This window comes from Lichenostomus cassidix, chromosome 28, assembly GCF_008360975.1.
Source record: "Lichenostomus cassidix isolate B80296 chromosome 28, HeHo_3.0, whole genome shotgun sequence".
In the NCBI taxonomy this organism is placed as follows: domain Eukaryota; kingdom Metazoa; phylum Chordata; class Aves; order Passeriformes; family Meliphagidae; genus Lichenostomus; species Lichenostomus cassidix.
Window position 1 is genome coordinate 433,292 of NC_139508.1, and position 17,183 is coordinate 450,474.

At 50.2% G+C, this 17,183-nt stretch overlaps 1 protein-coding gene across 10 annotated transcripts in view; it reads left to right on the forward strand.

Annotated features, from left to right (window-relative positions):
* The window catches only part of PTPRS (protein tyrosine phosphatase receptor type S), a 116,317-nt gene that overhangs the window by 60,438 nt on the left and 38,696 nt on the right, over positions 1-17,183 (forward strand). For 9 of the 10 annotated variants that reach the window (XM_085040128.1, XM_085040132.1, XM_085040129.1 and 6 more), the window contains 3 exons: positions 1,828-1,938; positions 13,564-13,833; positions 16,193-16,774. In XM_085040128.1, coding sequence (XP_084896254.1) covers positions 1,828-1,938; positions 13,564-13,833; positions 16,193-16,774 — 963 coding nt within the window. Of the gene's footprint in view, positions 1-1,827; positions 1,939-3,923; positions 4,132-13,563; positions 13,834-16,192; positions 16,775-17,183 lie in introns of those variants that run through there. The other variant, XM_085040135.1, reaches the window with a different exon arrangement.

Consider the following 17,183-nt stretch of genomic DNA (forward strand, 5'->3'; position numbering starts at 1 on the left):
TTGAAAGGCAGGAGGAACTGGGTGTGCACCCCTTGGAAGACCTTGCTTTGGTTTTATCTCCACTGGCACATTTAAAATTCCTTAATTCTCTCCTGGTAAAAGCAACAGGAGGTGCTGTAGGTGAGATTTACGTTTTCACACATCATCTCTGTTGGCTCCTGACAAGTGCTGAACACTCCTCACCCTCTCTGCAGCCTCGTTTCTGCCATTGCCTTGACCAGCAGAGCTTCAGTGGGCAGTGGGAGGGTGAATCCCTATTCCTTATTTCCTCAGGAAAGCTGCCCACTGCAGTCCATGGTTCCCTTCCTGCTCTGGAGTGGAACTTCACCTCCCTGGGTACTCTCAAACCAGTGATGCTCACGAGCTGCACAGAAAATGTATCTGGAACCAATGGAAACAGCCCACAGATTTGTCCAAATTAACAGAAATTTCTGGGAAAAGTCACGGGCCAGCTTTCCACCCAATTGGAGTTCTCCAACAGCAGAGCTGGAGCTGTAATTCCATATGAAATATGCTCGGCTGGGTGCTCAGTGGGAAGCTTCAGCCAGTTTGGGTTTTAACTCCTGTTGTGCTGAAATACCCGCAGATTCTTTCAGAATGGATTTTATTTGGTTTACTGGCTCGGGTGAGGTTTTGGGGGATTTAATTCTCTCTGTTCTGCTTTTGGGAGCTCCCAGGCACAGGGGATGCTGTGGGGAGCTGCACTCACACCCCATCCCCATCCCAAATCCCCTCCCAGCCCCACATCCCCAGCAGCACCATTCCCACCCACGCACACAGAGGAACGTGAGCTCTGCGTCCTCCTCTCGGAACACACTGGTTTTTCCTTCCTGAAAAGGCTGTATCTGCAACCAACAATGATCTCATTTGCACTCCTCTCACTTAAGATTTTATCAATACTATTACACTGAGCTGGAATTGTTTGGTTTTCATATTTAGGTGGGGTTTTTTTCCAGAGATGGGAATCAAGAGTCCTACCACATGTGAGCTCTGTCCATATCTGTAGTATAATCATGTACTCCTAATACATAAAACATTTGAGAGCCTGTTGAATTATTTATGTAGTATGTATTTTAACTGGAGTTTTGCAGGGATGAAGCCTTCTGAGGTAAATGAGGCAATTTTCTTCCATGTAGTTCCATGCTGCATCTCTCTGCATATTTGCTGACAGGAATCTTTAGTTTGGGCCCTGGGTATATTCTTGTAGCCTGCAATAATATACAAGTTTAAGAAAAACCTTAATCCTTTTGGCCCAGATGATGTAAACCATGCAGGCAATTTTGAAGTTCCAATGCAGTATTTACAGGGTTTTCCCTGGGGAATATTTACTATCAGTAAGGTGCTTTTCACAGGGGCTCTTATCTCCCTAGGCTTCCTGAGGAGCAGGTATTGGGCACAAAACAAAGGCAGCAGTGATAGAAATTCCCCAGGCAGTGGGTGACAAAGCCTTTCACTTTTATGGTCACTGCTTCAAATTGAGCAAGGGAAAGTCAACTGCCTGCTGATGGATTTCTGGGGATCACAGTAATATGGATTATTGAGGCTGATTTCGGGAGTTCTGGTGCAGAACGCCTGCATTGCAGAAGCCACAAAACTTGGTGCTTTTGCTGATGAGTTCAGGACAAAGAGCAACACTCCCTACAGAGGGGGGATTAAATTTTCTCCTCATGTTGGGTCAGTGTGAGCTCAGCCAGGAGCTGAGCGTTCTATCGCGGTGTTTGTGAGCCCAGGGGGAGCAAACAGCAAAACACTGTGGCTCTTGCTGTGTCCAAAGGTAGCAGAGTGGTGATGATGGTGTCTGTGCTGCCATCTCTTCTCCCCTCACAGGTGGGCTGCAGATCGAGAGCAGCGAGGAGACGGACCAGGGCAAGTACGAGTGCGTGGCCAGCAACAGCGCCGGGGTGCGCTACTCGTCCCCTGCTAACCTTTATGTGAGAGGTAGGGAGCACATCGGCTCGCTGGCACTCACTGCCCTCCTCCCGGGCTGCCCTGCCCTGCCCTTCCCGGGTGGGGAATCGCTGCTGTGCCCGGCGGAGCACTGGGGATCCCAATGTACCCCAATTCCTTGGCGCTGCCCCGACAGCCCTGTGGGCAGCAGGGCAAGGCTGGGTCACCCACGGCCAAGCCAGGTGTGACCCAAGAGTCACCCCAAAACCTGCCAGAGGCAGCCTGCAGAGCCCACGGGAGTGAATCCCTTTGGCTGCAGAGAATTCCCCTTTCTCCCAGAGGATCCCTGCTCTCTGGAAGCAGGATTGTTTCAGCTCTGCTGCTGTGGCTGTGAGAAGAGAGGAGAACCTCTCAGCCCCTCCATGCAGCTCTGTGTCCCTGGATCCCCCCAGGACTGTCCCTGCTGGCCTCAGTCCCAGCTGGTTTTGCCTTTGCCGGCAGTAATTTGTCCCTGGTTGGGCACAAACGCTGGGCACAGAGCTGGGGACACAGCAGCCACCCTGCCTCAGTGCAGAGCCCTTCTCCTGCAGCAGGGGAACAGATGACAGGGGGATTGGCTTTGCTCAGTGCCCCCTCGATGTTCTCCACCCCGTGGCCCAACAGCCTCTCTGCTTCCTCTTACTTTAATCTCTCTGACCTGTAATATTTTATGTGTGGCTTTGGTTTAAGATCTTTCCACAGCAAAAACCCTTTTGGTAATGAGAGAGCAGGGCTGGTCCTTCTCGCTTTTTAAAAAAATTACCAAAAAAAAAAAAAAAAAAGAAAAATACCATTGGGAGGAAAAAAGAAAAGTTACATCCTAGCAAACTGTTCCCATTTCCATCCCATCGACAGAGGAAGCGCCTCCCACCTACACTCACGATAATCTGCAGTCCAATGCAGAGCCATGCTCCTGTGTGCACTCCTTTCTCTCTCTCTTTCTCTCTCTCTCGTGTCTCACGCTCACTAAATCACATGCACATGGAGAGAAGGCTTTTAATAATTTAATGTTTCCAAGCTAAATTTTTAAATAGCCTTTTGTGGCCAGCTGGAAAATTGCGTTTGAAATTCGCCCTGTCGCCTGGGCCCCGAAATTCTGCTTTTGGGAACGTAAATCTGGATCTGATACTAATTTAGGGCTGAATCCATTGCAGACAGCTTAGCTGGAATGGTCTGGGTTCTTTAAAAAAAAATTGAAAAGAAATAGGAAAAATGTGGGGATTTTTCATTATCGTTCTGTTTATAAATTTCCTCTACTTTTCTGGCCACTCGGAAACTACCCAGGAGACAAAGGGTGTAACAGGGTGTTGTCTGCACACCTGGATGAGAGGTGCTAGCCCTCCTCCTCCCCAGTTAGCCGTGTGTCCCTGGGCCTGCAGAGCAGCACTAACCTGCCGAGAGAGTGCAGAACACAGCGTGTGCCTCGGCCTGTGGTTTGGGTGTTTTTCATGCTGTTTAATTCCTTGTTTCTTGTGTGTTAATATCGTGGAAAGGTAACGGATTTCTGAAATGGTTTTGCTTTGGTGGGAGGGAGAGTTCATGCACATTTTTCTTCCCGTTTTTTGTTTTAAAAGAGTCTCGAACACTCTTGTGTTTCCAATTGACTTGTTTCTCCCATAACATGCTTGTCGCTATAGACCACCTGGGATAGGAGTTGTAAGTTTGAACATTGCAAGGAAATGGTTTGGTTTGGTTTTTTGCTTTTCTTTTCCTTCTTCTAATTATTTCTTTTTTCCTTATTCAGTCCCATGGTGGAGTCAGAGTGAGCAGGGCTGGGTGTGGGGCTGGGGGGAGTGTGGGGAGCAGGGGCTGAGCTGGGCTGCTCCTGCAGGGCTGCTCTGCCCAGGCTCTGCTCCCCTTCCACAAGGAGCAGAAGGACTCGAGGGAGGGAGAATCCCTGCTGGGTCAGCAGCTCTGCAGGGCTGACTCTGAGCTAGGATTGCTGCCAGCCTGACCTCGAACTGGTTGGGCTGAAAGGGATGGGAGGGGGAGAGTTAGGAAGGCAGGAAAGAGGGTCGTTACTATCTTCATTTTTTTCCCTTTCTTTTTATTTTGGTTAAGAGAAAAAAAAATCAATCAATTTGCAGCTGACAGCCTTGAGAAGGCCTTTTTTTACTCTCTCTGTGTTTCCCCTATTTTTCTCTTCTCCTCATGTCATTGTGTTCCGCATCAAACCCCCTTAACATCCCTCAGAGCTACGAGAAGGTTGGTGTGGTTTTTTTCTTTTTTACTTTCTTTACCCACATTTTTACATTCGTAAGAGAAAAAAAAAAAATGGAAAAAAAAATTTTAAAAATGACAAGAGAAAAAGCAAGAAATCTTTAAGATGAGCGAGACCCGCGCGTTCCCGGGTCTCGCGGAGATGAGTTGAGTTGCATTGTGGGCCTCTCTATGCATCCTTTGGTAATGTTGCTGAGTTCTTGCACTTTTTTGTCGTCATGGTTACCTTGCCGTTTGGACATTGGGCCTGATGCATGATAGGAGAATGTAACAATCTTCTTTGCATGCCACTTTTTAAATTAATTATGAATTATTTTTTTCGATATATGAATATGTATCGTTTCTTTTCGTTATACAGTTCTGGTTTCTTTGAAGTGGATTTACTCTTACTTTCCAAATTTTTTGGTTCCGTTGGGTTTTTTGCTTTCTCTTGATTTCCTGTTTCTGTTTTGATTGGTTATGCTGTGCTGTAGTTTATTCCAAACGCATTGTGAGAAGCCAGTGTTCCTGCCCACCCGGTGGTAACTGAACTCCTCAATCCCTCCAGGAGGAAAGGAGTCACACAGCTCTAACGCCTGTCCATGGAAGCCCTGCTATTTGGGACAAGCCTTTGTTTTGGGGGGAGGGAGGGATCTGGGAAGTGGAAAAGATGGTGAGAACCCAGGGGGTCACTCCAAGAGCTAGAGCAGACCCCGGGTCACATTATTCCTTGTCGATTCCTTGAGGTGTGGCTCTTGTTCCACCGCCTGCACACCAGGAGCAGCCCTGACCTGCTCCGAAGGGCTTCCCCAGCCTGGGAGCTCACTGCTCACTGCCCACCTCCCTCAGTGACACCAGGAGCCCAGGATGGCACTGGCAGAGGCTCCTGCTGTTCCCAAATCCCACGCTGTTCTCTCCCAGAGCACCCATGAGTGCTGGAGAGCCCCTGGCCAGGCAGTGCCCCAGCTCCTGGCAGAAGGAATCCCTTGGAGGAGGTGACGAGGAGGATCCCTCTCTCGTCCTGGGAGAGCTGGGAGGGAAGGGCAGCCAGGCAGCTGCCTCCTGGCTCTGCCTCTCCCCATTTTCCAGCTCCCTTTGCTGTGATTTATCCATCACTGCCTTGAAACCCAGCCAGGCACAGCCGAGGTAGAGCTCTCCTCCCGAAAGGAGCGTGGGAAGAGCAGTGCAGCTGTGCAGGCACTGGAATTGGCTGCTGGGGCACATCTGGCAGCTGCAGCTATTGCAAACAGCAACCAGCAATCTGGCCTGTGACATTGGAGCTGAAAATGCCTCTTTTCCCTCTTCTCATGTCCCTGTTTATCCCCAAGAAGCTCCTGTTGCCTCCCATGTGTGCATCCCGATGGGTGAGGCGCATGGAGAGCAAACAGGGGGTGTGCAGTGTGTCAGTGGTGCCAGTGGTGCTTGGTGCTTTCCCTGTGCAGAGCTGAATGCCAGCCTTCCCTGGATGTGCCTCTCCCTGTGCCCTCAGTCCTCACCTCTCAATCAGCTACCCAAGGAGTGGCTTTCCTAGGGCACAGGTTTTAAAGCTGTGTGATTTTTGAGAAATCCAGTGCAGTATTGACACAGTATCTGTCTCTCTCTTTCTCTATCTCTCTCTTTCTCTCTGTCTGTCCTTCTCTTTTTCTTAAAATGCTGAGATTTCAGTGCTCGGACCCTCAGTGCTGGTATTCTCCCCTCCCCTTCCGAGTCTCTCCCCTCCCCAGGGTCCCAAATGCTGCACTGTTGATAATTCTTTGGGAAGAGACCAGCTGTGGCTCTTCTGACTTGGATGCCAAAATAGCCAAAAAACATCCCCCAGTCCCAAGGCTCTTTTTCAAGGAAAACAAAACAAAACAAAACCCAAAGAAGCAAACAGAAAACAAGAGGAAAGGAATAGCATTTGAAATGAGGTTTTCCCATCCCACTTCCCTCCTGCCTAGGACTAAAAGGTGTTAATCACTCCTAATTACAGGATTTTCCTTCATGACTAGGAGTTTGAGTTTCAGGATTTAGGTGCAATTAAAAAGGGATTTATACACCATTATTTTTTATTTGTTTATTTTCTCTTTTATAAAGTATTTCTAATACGGCCAAACTGCACTGCTGCTGCTAAGAATCTCTTGTGATCTGAGAAGGCTTGAAGATTAATTTCTTCCTTAAGAGCCAATAAAAATAATAATTAATAATAATAATATCAACAACAATAAACTAAAGCTAAATGGGATGTAGTCATGTTAGGCTGGAATGTCACTGGGTGAGGAAATAGAGACTTGATTGATACCTGCTAGAAGAGGTTGTGTGGTTTGCTGAAGTTGTGGTCTCTGAGCTTCCTGGGACAGTGCAAGGTGTCCCTGCCTGGCAGGGGTGGCACTGGATGGGATTTAAGATCCTTCCAGCCCAGAGCACTCTGTGGTACCTGGGCGTGTCTTTGTCTGTAGTCAGGGAGCTCATGGGGGCTCAGCCTTTACCCCATCAGGGCAAATGTCCCGTCTCCAGGACCTGTGTCCCCTCACCAGGACCTGTGTCCCCTCTCCAGGACCTGTGTCCCCTCATCAGGACCTGTGTCCCCTCTCCAGGACCTGTGGCCACAGCTGGTTTGCCCCTGGGAAAGGAGCACTCTGCAGCTCTCTTAATTTGGGAAGCTGCAGGCAAAGTAAGATTGCTCTGGTTTGCTCCCGAAATGCAGCTGCTGGCTGGGATGGACCCTGTGGTTAAGGACCACGTGTCCCTGTGTCCCTGGTGTCACCAGGAGGCATGAGCCATGTGGCTGAGCTTCAGCATCCCCTGAGTGTGCAGAGCTGCTGCTGCAGCTACAGGACACCTCGTCGTGGTTGACTTTACAGAATTGAGAATTTTCCCCTTTTTCCGCAGCAGGTCCTGTCGGGAGGCACAAAGGCAGCAGTTGGGATGCTGCAAGGCTAATCCTTTTTGCTCTCTGCTCTTTTGCAGCCTAGGGAGCTGTAAATGGCTCAGCAGGCGTTTAAAGCATCCCAGTGCCTGCTCAGCCCCTGCCTTTGCTGCTGGTCATGATCAGCACAAGCTCAGCCACCCCGAGCCAGGTTCTGCAGCCCAGACCCTGCTGAGAACATTCCCAGCACTTCCCAGGGCTCTCTGGAAAACCTCAGCTCACTGAGAGACCAAAGATGAAACCAGGCCAGGGCAAAACACATAAGAGCTGAACTAGTGGAAATCAATTAAAATAAAACCCACAGAAAGGGCAGGAATCGTGTGCCGAGCACCTCAGGAAATAAAGCTTCAAAATAGATTAAAATGTGACTAATTTAAGCAATAATTTAGCCTGTAGCCTGGGTTAAGTTTGGCTCGTGAGTAATTTGACCATCAGGCCAGAGCTGCTGGTTGGTTCCAGGTGGAACCATTGCTGAGCTTTTCCCTTTCAATCCCATTTAGAGGTTGAAGGAAATAATTCCACTTGCGCTAGAGATTTAACAAATAGCCACAAGGTCAAAACAGTCGTTGGTATTTTAAACTGTAGGAATTTTAATACCTTTTTAGACTAGATTGATAAATTCTTTAACGGAGAAGGAGGGAGGCAGAACCACCACTGGGCTGTACAGCTGCCTCTGCAGTGCTCAGTTTCCAGGAGCTAAAATTGAGGGATGGAGAGTTCTGGGATGATTTTTCAGGGTTATTTTAGCACTTCTGTGGGTGGGGGAGGCCCTGCCCATGTTTGGGGTGTCCTCAGCTCTGAAATTCTAGTTCCAAACCAAACAAAGCAAACAAAAACTTCACTGTGTTTCTGCAGAAGGATTTCTCAAGGGTATCAGGAAATGGAAATGGATACAAAAAGCCACCCCCCAAAAAAAAAACCAACCAAAAAAAATCAAAACTGTGTATATATCTATGTATATACATGACTATCTCTCTATAGAGGGCACTTTGCAGGAACACTGTGCTGTACTGATCTCGAAATCTCTGCCTGCCTGTGTCTCTTACACCTTTTGCATCGCTGTTCTCTTTGTTTTAGGGGAAAAAATTAGATTACACCTTGTCAAATTAAAATAACAAAATCTAAAACAGTCAAGTCTGTGTTTAAAATTACCGAGCTGCTTGAAAAACAATTGGATTCTGAAAATTTTCTGTTCAATCCTGTAAAAAACAACAGGAAAAAAAATAATAATTACAAAAGACCAGAGATGTTCAGCCAGCCTGTCGCTCAGCTAATGTGGTTTTTTTAAATGAAAAGTATCAATTATTGGGAAGGTAATGGATTTCCTCCAGACCAAATCCAAACCTTGGTCTCATTCTTTATTTATCTACATATTTACTTACTAATTTTTATTTACCGTGAAGGAAATGAGGAAGGAGATGGGCAGGAGGAGGGAAGTTTCTCGTCCTGTGGAGGTCGGAAATCCAAACCCCAAGAACATCTCGCCCCAGCGGAATGAACCTGGAATTGGAATGGCACAGGGAGGAGGCAGAGGCGGCTGCAGCACACTCAGGGCAGGGCAGACCACATTTGGGAGGGGAGGACAGGTGTAATCTAAGCTTCACTAATAATGTAGAGGCTGCACATTATTTTGGCACCCTTTCCCCTACCCCTCCTCATTTTGGAGCAAGACGGAATGACTCCTGTCTCCCCAAAATGGCCAATAATGTCCGCCTTCTCACCTCATTTGGAGCAGCAGCTTGCTGAGTGTCAAAATGTTTAATACCATTTGGTTTTGTTTGGTGCTTTCAACCAGTCACTTCACTTTCTTTCGTTTCCTTTTCCAATTAATTTCTTCTTTAAGGTATAAGATGCGTTTCTCTTTGAGTTGGTTTAATGTGAATCGGGGTTTGAAGTGACAGGTTCTTGTCCAGGATGTTCTCCTTTCCCCACCCTGCTCCTCCTCCAACGTTTTTTCTCTCTGAGGGAATCTGTAAGGGGCTTTAAAAGAGCAGCTGGTGGTTTCCTCAGCACAAACTGGTTGGTTGGTTGGTTGGTCCTCAAGTTTCCCTCGTTAGCAGCATCATGGGAACACTTTTTAAGAATGGATTCTGGTGTTGCAAAAGTCAACCCTGGATCTCCCAGTGTCTCTTCCAATCAGGTCTGTAAATCTTGCAAAAACACCTCTCACCTTGTGGACCCCAAGTGGTGGAGGTGGGGAACCTGAACTGGGCTGATTGGGACCAAAAAAGCCAAAAATGCCACTCACAGAACACAACCTGGGTTAACCTCTGCCTCCGTGAGCAGCAACAAAACCAATTGGCTTCCCAAGGGTGTGACAAGTTATGGATCTGTTCTGTTTCTAAAAAAGAGCACAATTTGGGGTGCAGATTTGCAGTGTGAAATACTTACCCAGCAATTAAAACAGACTCATAACTAACTGCACTTAATAAATTTTCCTGTGCGTCCAAAATGGCTTCTCTGCACTGAAAGAATTGAACTTGCATCCCAAACATCCAGCTCCGGTCCTGGAATCTGGTTCTATCCGTAACAAGCTGTATCCTTGTTTGAAAAAAAAAAAGCTCCTGAGAGTTTTTTGGCCATGGACAGTGTCTGTTTGTGTGTGCCTGCTTGTGTGTGTCCGTGGGGAGCTGCTGCACATGGAGCATGACAGCCGTGTCCGCATGCGGGGTCTGGCAAAGCTGGCCTGGGAACCAAACAGCCCTGGAACTCAGGGAAGGTCCTTCTCGTACCACAGACTGGGAAAAGTGTTGTTAGGTGTCTGTAAAGCAGAGCCCTGGCTGCCCCATGCCAGTGTTTCCTTTCCACAGAGGGCAGTTCTGTTCTTCCCCATCCTTTGGAAGTGTTGGGTAGCAAAATGGAAGGAATCTCTTCAACCAGTTTTTTATTTGTAAAATTCCCCTCCTTCAGCTGCTGTGTGGCACCTAACTGGACCCAAAGCTGAAATTGGTCTTGATTCCATCTCCAGCTTCCTTCCCACCACAGCTCTCCTCCTCCTGGGCCTTGACCTAAAGGCTGACCAGAGATTCTCAGCTTGACAAATTCTCTGTCTCCAGCCAAATCCGAGTGCTGGGGCAATTAAAATGAACAGCAGCCTGATGGCTCTGGGTAGGCAGAGATGAACCCTGTGACTGTTGTGGTTGTCACAGCCCTGAGCCATCACGGGCTGCATCCAGGGGACTCTTTGAGGTCTCCAGCATTTAATTGGAGTTATCTTCCCATCCTCAATCGGTGTGTGGATGTTGGTCTAGCTGTGCACACAGGAGTGTGTAGCTTTTTTTAAACCAGGATGCACCAAGTTAGTGCTGCTGCCTGTCCTGGGCTCCTATCAGCCCTAAATTCTCCCCCCTTGGTGAACAGGCAGTGCCAAGGGTTTGCACCTGGAGCTGCTGGGTGCTTCCCTTGGAGGTGACCAATGCCATCCAACCAGCCCAAAGTGACAACCCCTGTGCCCCCCGGGGCTGAGCTGCACCCCCGCGAGCTGGCAGGAGGGGAGAGTTGCTCTGCAGTTTTTTGGGCCCCTGAGCTTGTGTTTTGTGAGTGGATTTCTCCTTCCCTGCCCAGAACCACAGCCAGGAACAGTCAGTTCCCTTCAGACTCCGATTCTCAGCACTCCGCCCTACATCAGATGATGCTTTTCAGTTATTAAAATCTGGTTTGTTCTTTCTTTTCTTTTCTTTGGTTTTTCTTTTTTTTTTTTTTGCCCTTTCTCTTTCAGTTGGGTTTCATTTCTTTGCGATTAGCTTCGGTTTGGATTAATTGTCTTGTTCTGTTCCCATGACAACTCAGTGTTTGCATCCCACCTGCCGTTGTTTGTTGCTGTTGATGCTGTTTGCTGACCGGATCTTGTCCGGATTTGTCTCCCCATTCCTCCTCACCTTTCCCACCTTGCCTCCCCTCTCCAGAAGGTTACATCCCAGCCCCCCTCAGAAGAGTCATCCCCACCCCAGATCTGTCTGCATGTTGCCCCCACTTGTTTCTTTCCGAGTTCTCTCCATCTTGTCTCAGACTGTGACAGGTGTGGTTTCCACCTGGCTCCATTTTCTGAGGTGTGGTGCCTCCAGAAGCAGTGGGAGGAAGGATGGAGCAGGAGACAGGGATGTCCCCTCGTGCCTAGGGCTGAACGTTCCCACAGTGGCAGGAGGGAGGAAGGAGCAGGTTGCCTGATCCTTTGAGCCAGAGCCAGTGCCTGAGGTGGAACAAACACCGTGGTGCCTCCCACACCTTTCTGCAGGTAGAAAATCATCTCCTAGGGTCAGTGGCCAGGTGAGTTTCCAGTCCCTCCCTCCACATCCCAATCCCTGTCCCAGCTGAGGGCATGTCCCTGTTCTCTGCAAACCCCTGCATGCAGGAATTCCCTGTGCACCTCTGAGCTCCTAATGCCACAGATCAGGAAGTCTTCTCTTCCTTGCCTCCCAGTTCTGATTCCTGTCTGCTGGCTCCTGCAGAAAAGGGTCTGACAGCCCGATGGGGAGAGCAGAGCTTGCTGTGACAATGCCCCTTGTCACCTGGCGGGACAATGAAGAGCTGCAGTTGGCTTTTGTTTGCCAAAGCTGCACTAAATGGCAAACAGCCTCTGCCTCTCCTGGCAGAGCCCTTCCTGTCCCTTGGAAAACATCCATGAAGCTGGAAGAGAAATCCTAGCAAGCCCCAAGCCATCAGTTCCTGGGGACATCTGAAGGCACTGGGAGGGCAATGGCAGCCTCAGCTCTGCTGTCCTTTGCTTTGCTTTGGCATGAGGCAACACCAGAGTTTTGGAGAGGCTGTGCAGAGCTCACCTGGGAGCAGACAGCAGGGATGGGTAGTTCTCAGCCCCCCAGCACTCCAGACCCTCCTGCCCCCTGGCCCACCCTGCCTGAGGTAGTTCCTGCATGGCTGTCCCTGAAGCTGGAGGATTCCTGCCCTCCTGCTCCCTCCAGCTGCTGCTGTTCCTGCATTTTCCCCAGGTCTGTATCCTTTCGACTTTGCTTTTGGGATGACACCCTGCCCTCCTCCCTAGGGCCTCTCTGTCCCACACACCTTCTCCTTTGTCCCTTCTCCTGCTTTCCCCCCTAAGGAAGGTCACCCACCACCCCTCCAGCCAGCCCAGGTAGCTCAGAAAATGGAGCCAAGGAAACCACAGCCTCCCTTTGCGTCCATGTTCTTCCTGTGTAAGGTCTGGAAGCTGCATCCACCTCTCTGCTAAGGAGATGCACAGAACATGTCACTGTTTTCTCAACGTTAAAAGTTTCATTACCTTGTTTTTCTTATTAATTCTATTCTATTTATTATTCCGCCAGGGCTGAGATGTGACAATGTGAGCCACCACATTGAGTCACATCAGCTAGAAAAAGTATGCAGCATTAAAGTGGGTTTCCCCCTCCCCTCCCTCTCTCTCTCTCTATTTCTCTTCTTTCTCCCTTCCCCTCTTGTTCTCCTTTTCCTGGTCTTCCTTCCTTCCTCTGTCGCTCACTTTCTATCCAGTATCCATGTGGGCATTTGCTGCCGCCCAGAAATTATATTTCTCTGCATTTTCCTCTCTCTTTCTCTCTTTCTCTCTCTCTCTATTTTACCTATTTTGCATGATGTTTGTGACTCTGAGAGCTGCATCTATCAATGGAACCGTGTCAGATCTTAAAGAGGCTTCGTTAGGGTTTCTATACCCAAAAACCACAAAAATTTCATTAGAGTTTCTCATCTTTTCCACACTCTCTCTCGCTCCAGGGGGGCTGAGTTCCCCTGGACGCTTCTCACACACAGACACCAACCAAATTCTGTCCCACTCCGGGGACTCCCTCTCCTCCCTCATTTATCCTTTTGCCTTTTACTCCTCCAGTGGAGCGTCTGGAATCTGGGGATGCGATACTTCTCTCTTTGTTGAATTCTCTGGGTCCAACAAGGCAAAACGTTGAGAAGTTTCCATCTCCATCCCAACCTTCTCCTGGCCCCCAGCCCACCTCACAGCCCTGGGTGGCAGAGGCTCCTCTCCAGAGGTGACACCTGGGGGTGGAGGGGCTGCTTCCTTCGGGACTCAGACCCCTGGGGAAGGGAGGAGCAGCTTCCCGGGGTGTGCAGAGGGGAGCTGGGGGCCCCAGGGCCGCCAAGGAGAAGTTTGGGCGCTCGCCATGCCAGCTCTTGCCAGTAAAGATGAGAAATTGCTAATAAATTTTTGTGTATTTATCTGTGCTGTGATGGGTCTAATCTTGATCAATGGAACCCTGTTGCTATGAAATATCGCTTTTATGTCTATATTCTATATATTGTTTGTGAAGTACCAATTTATTTGGAGTTTAATTTTTTTGGTTTTCGGTTTTTGATTTTTTCATTTCTTTGTTTTTCTGTTTTGTTTTTAATGAAGGAAGAAAATACACGATGACAAACCCCATCTATATTTAAATTATCTTTTACTCTTTTTTCTTTTTCTCCTTTCTTTTTCTTTCCTTTTTTTTTCTTTGTTCTTTTTTTTTTTGTTTGTTTTTTTGTTCGTTCGTTTCTTTTCGCTTTGGTTTTCCGTTTTGTTTTTTTGTTACCTCTGTGCGTCTCGTCCACAGTTCGCCGTGTGGCCCCTCGCTTCTCCATCCTCCCTGTCAGCCATGAAATCATGCCCGGGGGCAACGTCAACATCACCTGCGTGGCCGTGGGGTCACCCATGCCCTACGTGAAGTGGATGCAGGGAGCAGAGGACCTGACGCCCGAGGACGACATGCCCGTGGGCAGGAATGTCCTGGAGCTCACGGACGTCAAGGACTCCGCCAACTACACCTGCGTGGCCATGTCCAGCCTGGGGGTCATCGAGGCTGTTGCCCAGATCACGGTGAAATGTAAGGGAGGGGGAGCAGGGGGCTGGGGGAGCAGGGCACGGCTGGAGCTGAGTGTCCTGGCACAGCTGGGCACAGCTGGGCATGCACCCTGCTCGTGCATGGCAGTGTCTGTGGGATGTGTCACTGCACTGGGAATGTCCCGTGGTTTGTGCCTGTGTCACTGTGTGTCTGCATGGGACAGAGAGCCTGGGAGTGTCTGACCTGCACAGGGACACACTGCTGCATGTCCAGGTGATCCTGCATGAGTGGGATATATGTGTGCACGGGCAGGGACACACCTCTGCACGAGTGTGGGATGTGTGGGATGTGTGTGCATGGCCTGGTCCTGCACAAATGGGATGTGTGTGCATGGCCAGGGACACAGTTCTGCATGTCCAGGTGCTGCATGAGTGTGGGGTGTGTGTGCATGGCCAGGGACACAGTTCTGCATGGGCAGGGACACCGTTCTGCATGTCCAGATCCCACACGAGTGGCATGTGTGTGCATGGCCAGGGACACAGCTCTGCATGTCCAGGTGCTGCACAGGTGGGATATGTGTGTGCATGGCCAGGGGCAGCAGGGCTGGACTGAGGGTTCCTTGGCTGCAGGTGTGTCAGTCCTGTCCTTACCCACAAGTACCTGTGGAGGTCTGAGCATGAGCAGCAGCACAGAGCTGTGCACCACGAGTGCCCCATGCTGGGGTCTGTATCCTCAGGGATCCACACACAGGGAAAGCCACAGTGCAGGGGAATCTGGTGGCTTGAGAGCTTCCCTTGCCTTAGGACACCCGAGCTGGTTGTTGTGAAGAAAAGTGACTCAAATCCCCGCATGCTGTGTCTGTCCTGACATGAGGCTGGCTGGGCACTTCGCAAGGAGCCTTGGGTGGCTTGGAGCCTGCATGCCATCCTGCTCCAGGGCTGGAGATCCAGCCGAGGCCCTGAGGATCTCGGGCATGTGAAGCCTTGCAGCAGAGCTTAGTTCCAGCATTTTAGTGCCCTTGTTGCCTCAGCAAGATGGGGAATAACCCCAGCTTCCAGCTAGTGATTCCCGAGAGGAGCACGGGTGCCTTCTGCAGTCTATTCTGTCCTCAGCAGGGAGTATTAAATCCAAGCAGGAACCTCTGAGGTTGGGTGAGTGTAGAGCTCTGTGGGAGCTCCAGTCTGCTCCGAGTACTGGTGCTGCCCACGAGGGAGCTGGGAGAGACGGGGTGGGAAAGGATCGGCGGGTGGGGGAGTGGAGCAGAAGCACTTTGGAGAAGGGGAGGGATAAGGAAAACAATCCTGTTGTATCAGTGATCTGTCTGAGGAAAGTCTGACAGGAGAAATGAGTAGGGACTAGAGAATCTTGTCACGACACTCGTCCTGAGCTTCTGCACAAGCAGTGAGGCTCTTGTGCCAGCAGAAGGATGCCTGGGGCTGGACTCAGATCCTCTTTATTTTTGTGTGTATTTCCTTCCTTCCCCTTTTTCCCTGTCTCACCCTCTCAATCTAAAAAGCTGCTGTGCAGGGTAGATTGCCTTTGCTTCCAGCTCTCCCATCTGCCCAGGTGGGACATCTCACCCTGCTGGTCACCTTCTGCCTTCTGTAGTTGTGTTTGGATTCTGCTCCCTGCTCCATTCCTGGGTGGGAGCAGCTGCAGCTCTCCCTGGAGAAGTTTGTGCTTTACTGTGATGAGCTCTAGAGAAGTTTGGCTTCAAGGCCAGGCTGGACAGGGCTTGGAGCACCCTGTAAGGTGTCCCTGCCATGGCAGGGGTGGCACTGGGTGGGCTTTAAGGTCCTTCCAACCCAAACCACTCCAGGATTCCTTGATAAGATGAGGTTGAAAAGGGTCTGAAGTATGTAGTGAGGACAGCAGGTAAAGCTTGAGAACAGGTAAAGCTCAGAACACATCTCAGGTGCAGTGGGGGTGTTGGGCATCATGCAGTCCCCAGCAGACTCCAGGGGAGACTCCCTGACTGAGGGAGAGGGGAGATGGGAATCAGCAGTTCTGTGGCTTGAGAGGAAACACTCGCAGCATTTATGGGGGTTTGTTCTGGAGAGCAGAGCCCACCCTGTGCCTTTCCCTGCCCAGAACTGTCCGGGAGAGCTGAGCACGTGCTGGGAAGGAGCTCTGGTGAAGCTGCTCTCCCTCCCTGCCCCACGAGCCGCCGGATGTGCAATAAGCCTCTGCTAATGATTCCAGATGTTTAGTGAACACTTTGCTTTTGATGGAGCAGTTTAAGGAGCATAATAGAGTGGATAACTAGGTTCATAATATTGCAGCAGCACTTTCCTGAGCTGCCGGGATTGGTGCTGTAGCCTGCAGCCCTAACCAGCCCAATTAGGCACCATTTCAGCAGCTGTAGTTTTTTTTTTAAATGCCTGTTCTTCCTGATTCTCAGCGCTTCCCAAGGCTCCTGGGACACCAGTGGTGACAGAGACAACAGCAACGAGTATCACCATCACCTGGGACTCTGGGAATCCAGACCCCGTGTCCTACTATGTCATTGAGTACAAGTCCAAGAGCCAGGATGGACCCTACCAGATCAAGGAGGACATCACCACCACACGCTACAGCATCGGGGGGCTCAGCCCCAACTCCGAGTACGAGATCTGGGTCTCTGCAGTCAACAGCATCGGCCAGGGGCCTCCCAGTGAGTCGGTGGTCACTCGCACTGGGGAACAAGCTCCTGCCAGTGCCCCCCGCAATGTGCAGGGCAGGATGCTGAGCAGCACCACCATGATCATCCAGTGGGAGGAACCTGTGGAGCCCAACGGGCAGATCCGGGGCTATCGTGTCTATTACACCATGGAGCCTGACCAGCCCGTCAGCAACTGGCAGAAGCACAACGTGGATGACAGCCTGCTGACCACCGTGGGCAGCCTGCTGGAGGATGAGACCTACACCGTGCGGGTGCTGGCCTTCACCTCCGTGGGGGATGGACCCCTGTCCGACCCCATCCAGGTTAAGACACAGCAGGGAGGTGAGTGCCTGTGTCACTGACCTGGGCTGTGGGAAGGGGAGGTGCTGGTTGGATTTGGAGGTTTAGATTCCTTGTTGGGAAGGAATTCTTCACTCAGAGGGTAGGAAGGCCCTGGCAAAGGCTGCCCAGAGAAGCTGTGGCTGCTCCATCCCTGGAAGTGTCCCAGGCCAGGTTGGGGGCAGCTTGGGACAGTGGAAGGTGTCTCTGCCCAGGGAACTGGATGAGCTTTGATGTCTCTTCCAACCCAAACCATTCCATGATTCTGAATGTCTTTAACAGACGTAAAACTGTCCAGGCAGTGGTGACACTTTAACTCTCCCTAAAGTACCCAGAAACTGCTTTGTCAGAGATGAGTGGGGAATGAGCCTTATTTTCCCTTTCTCTGCAGTGGGAGCAAAGCAAAGCCCCA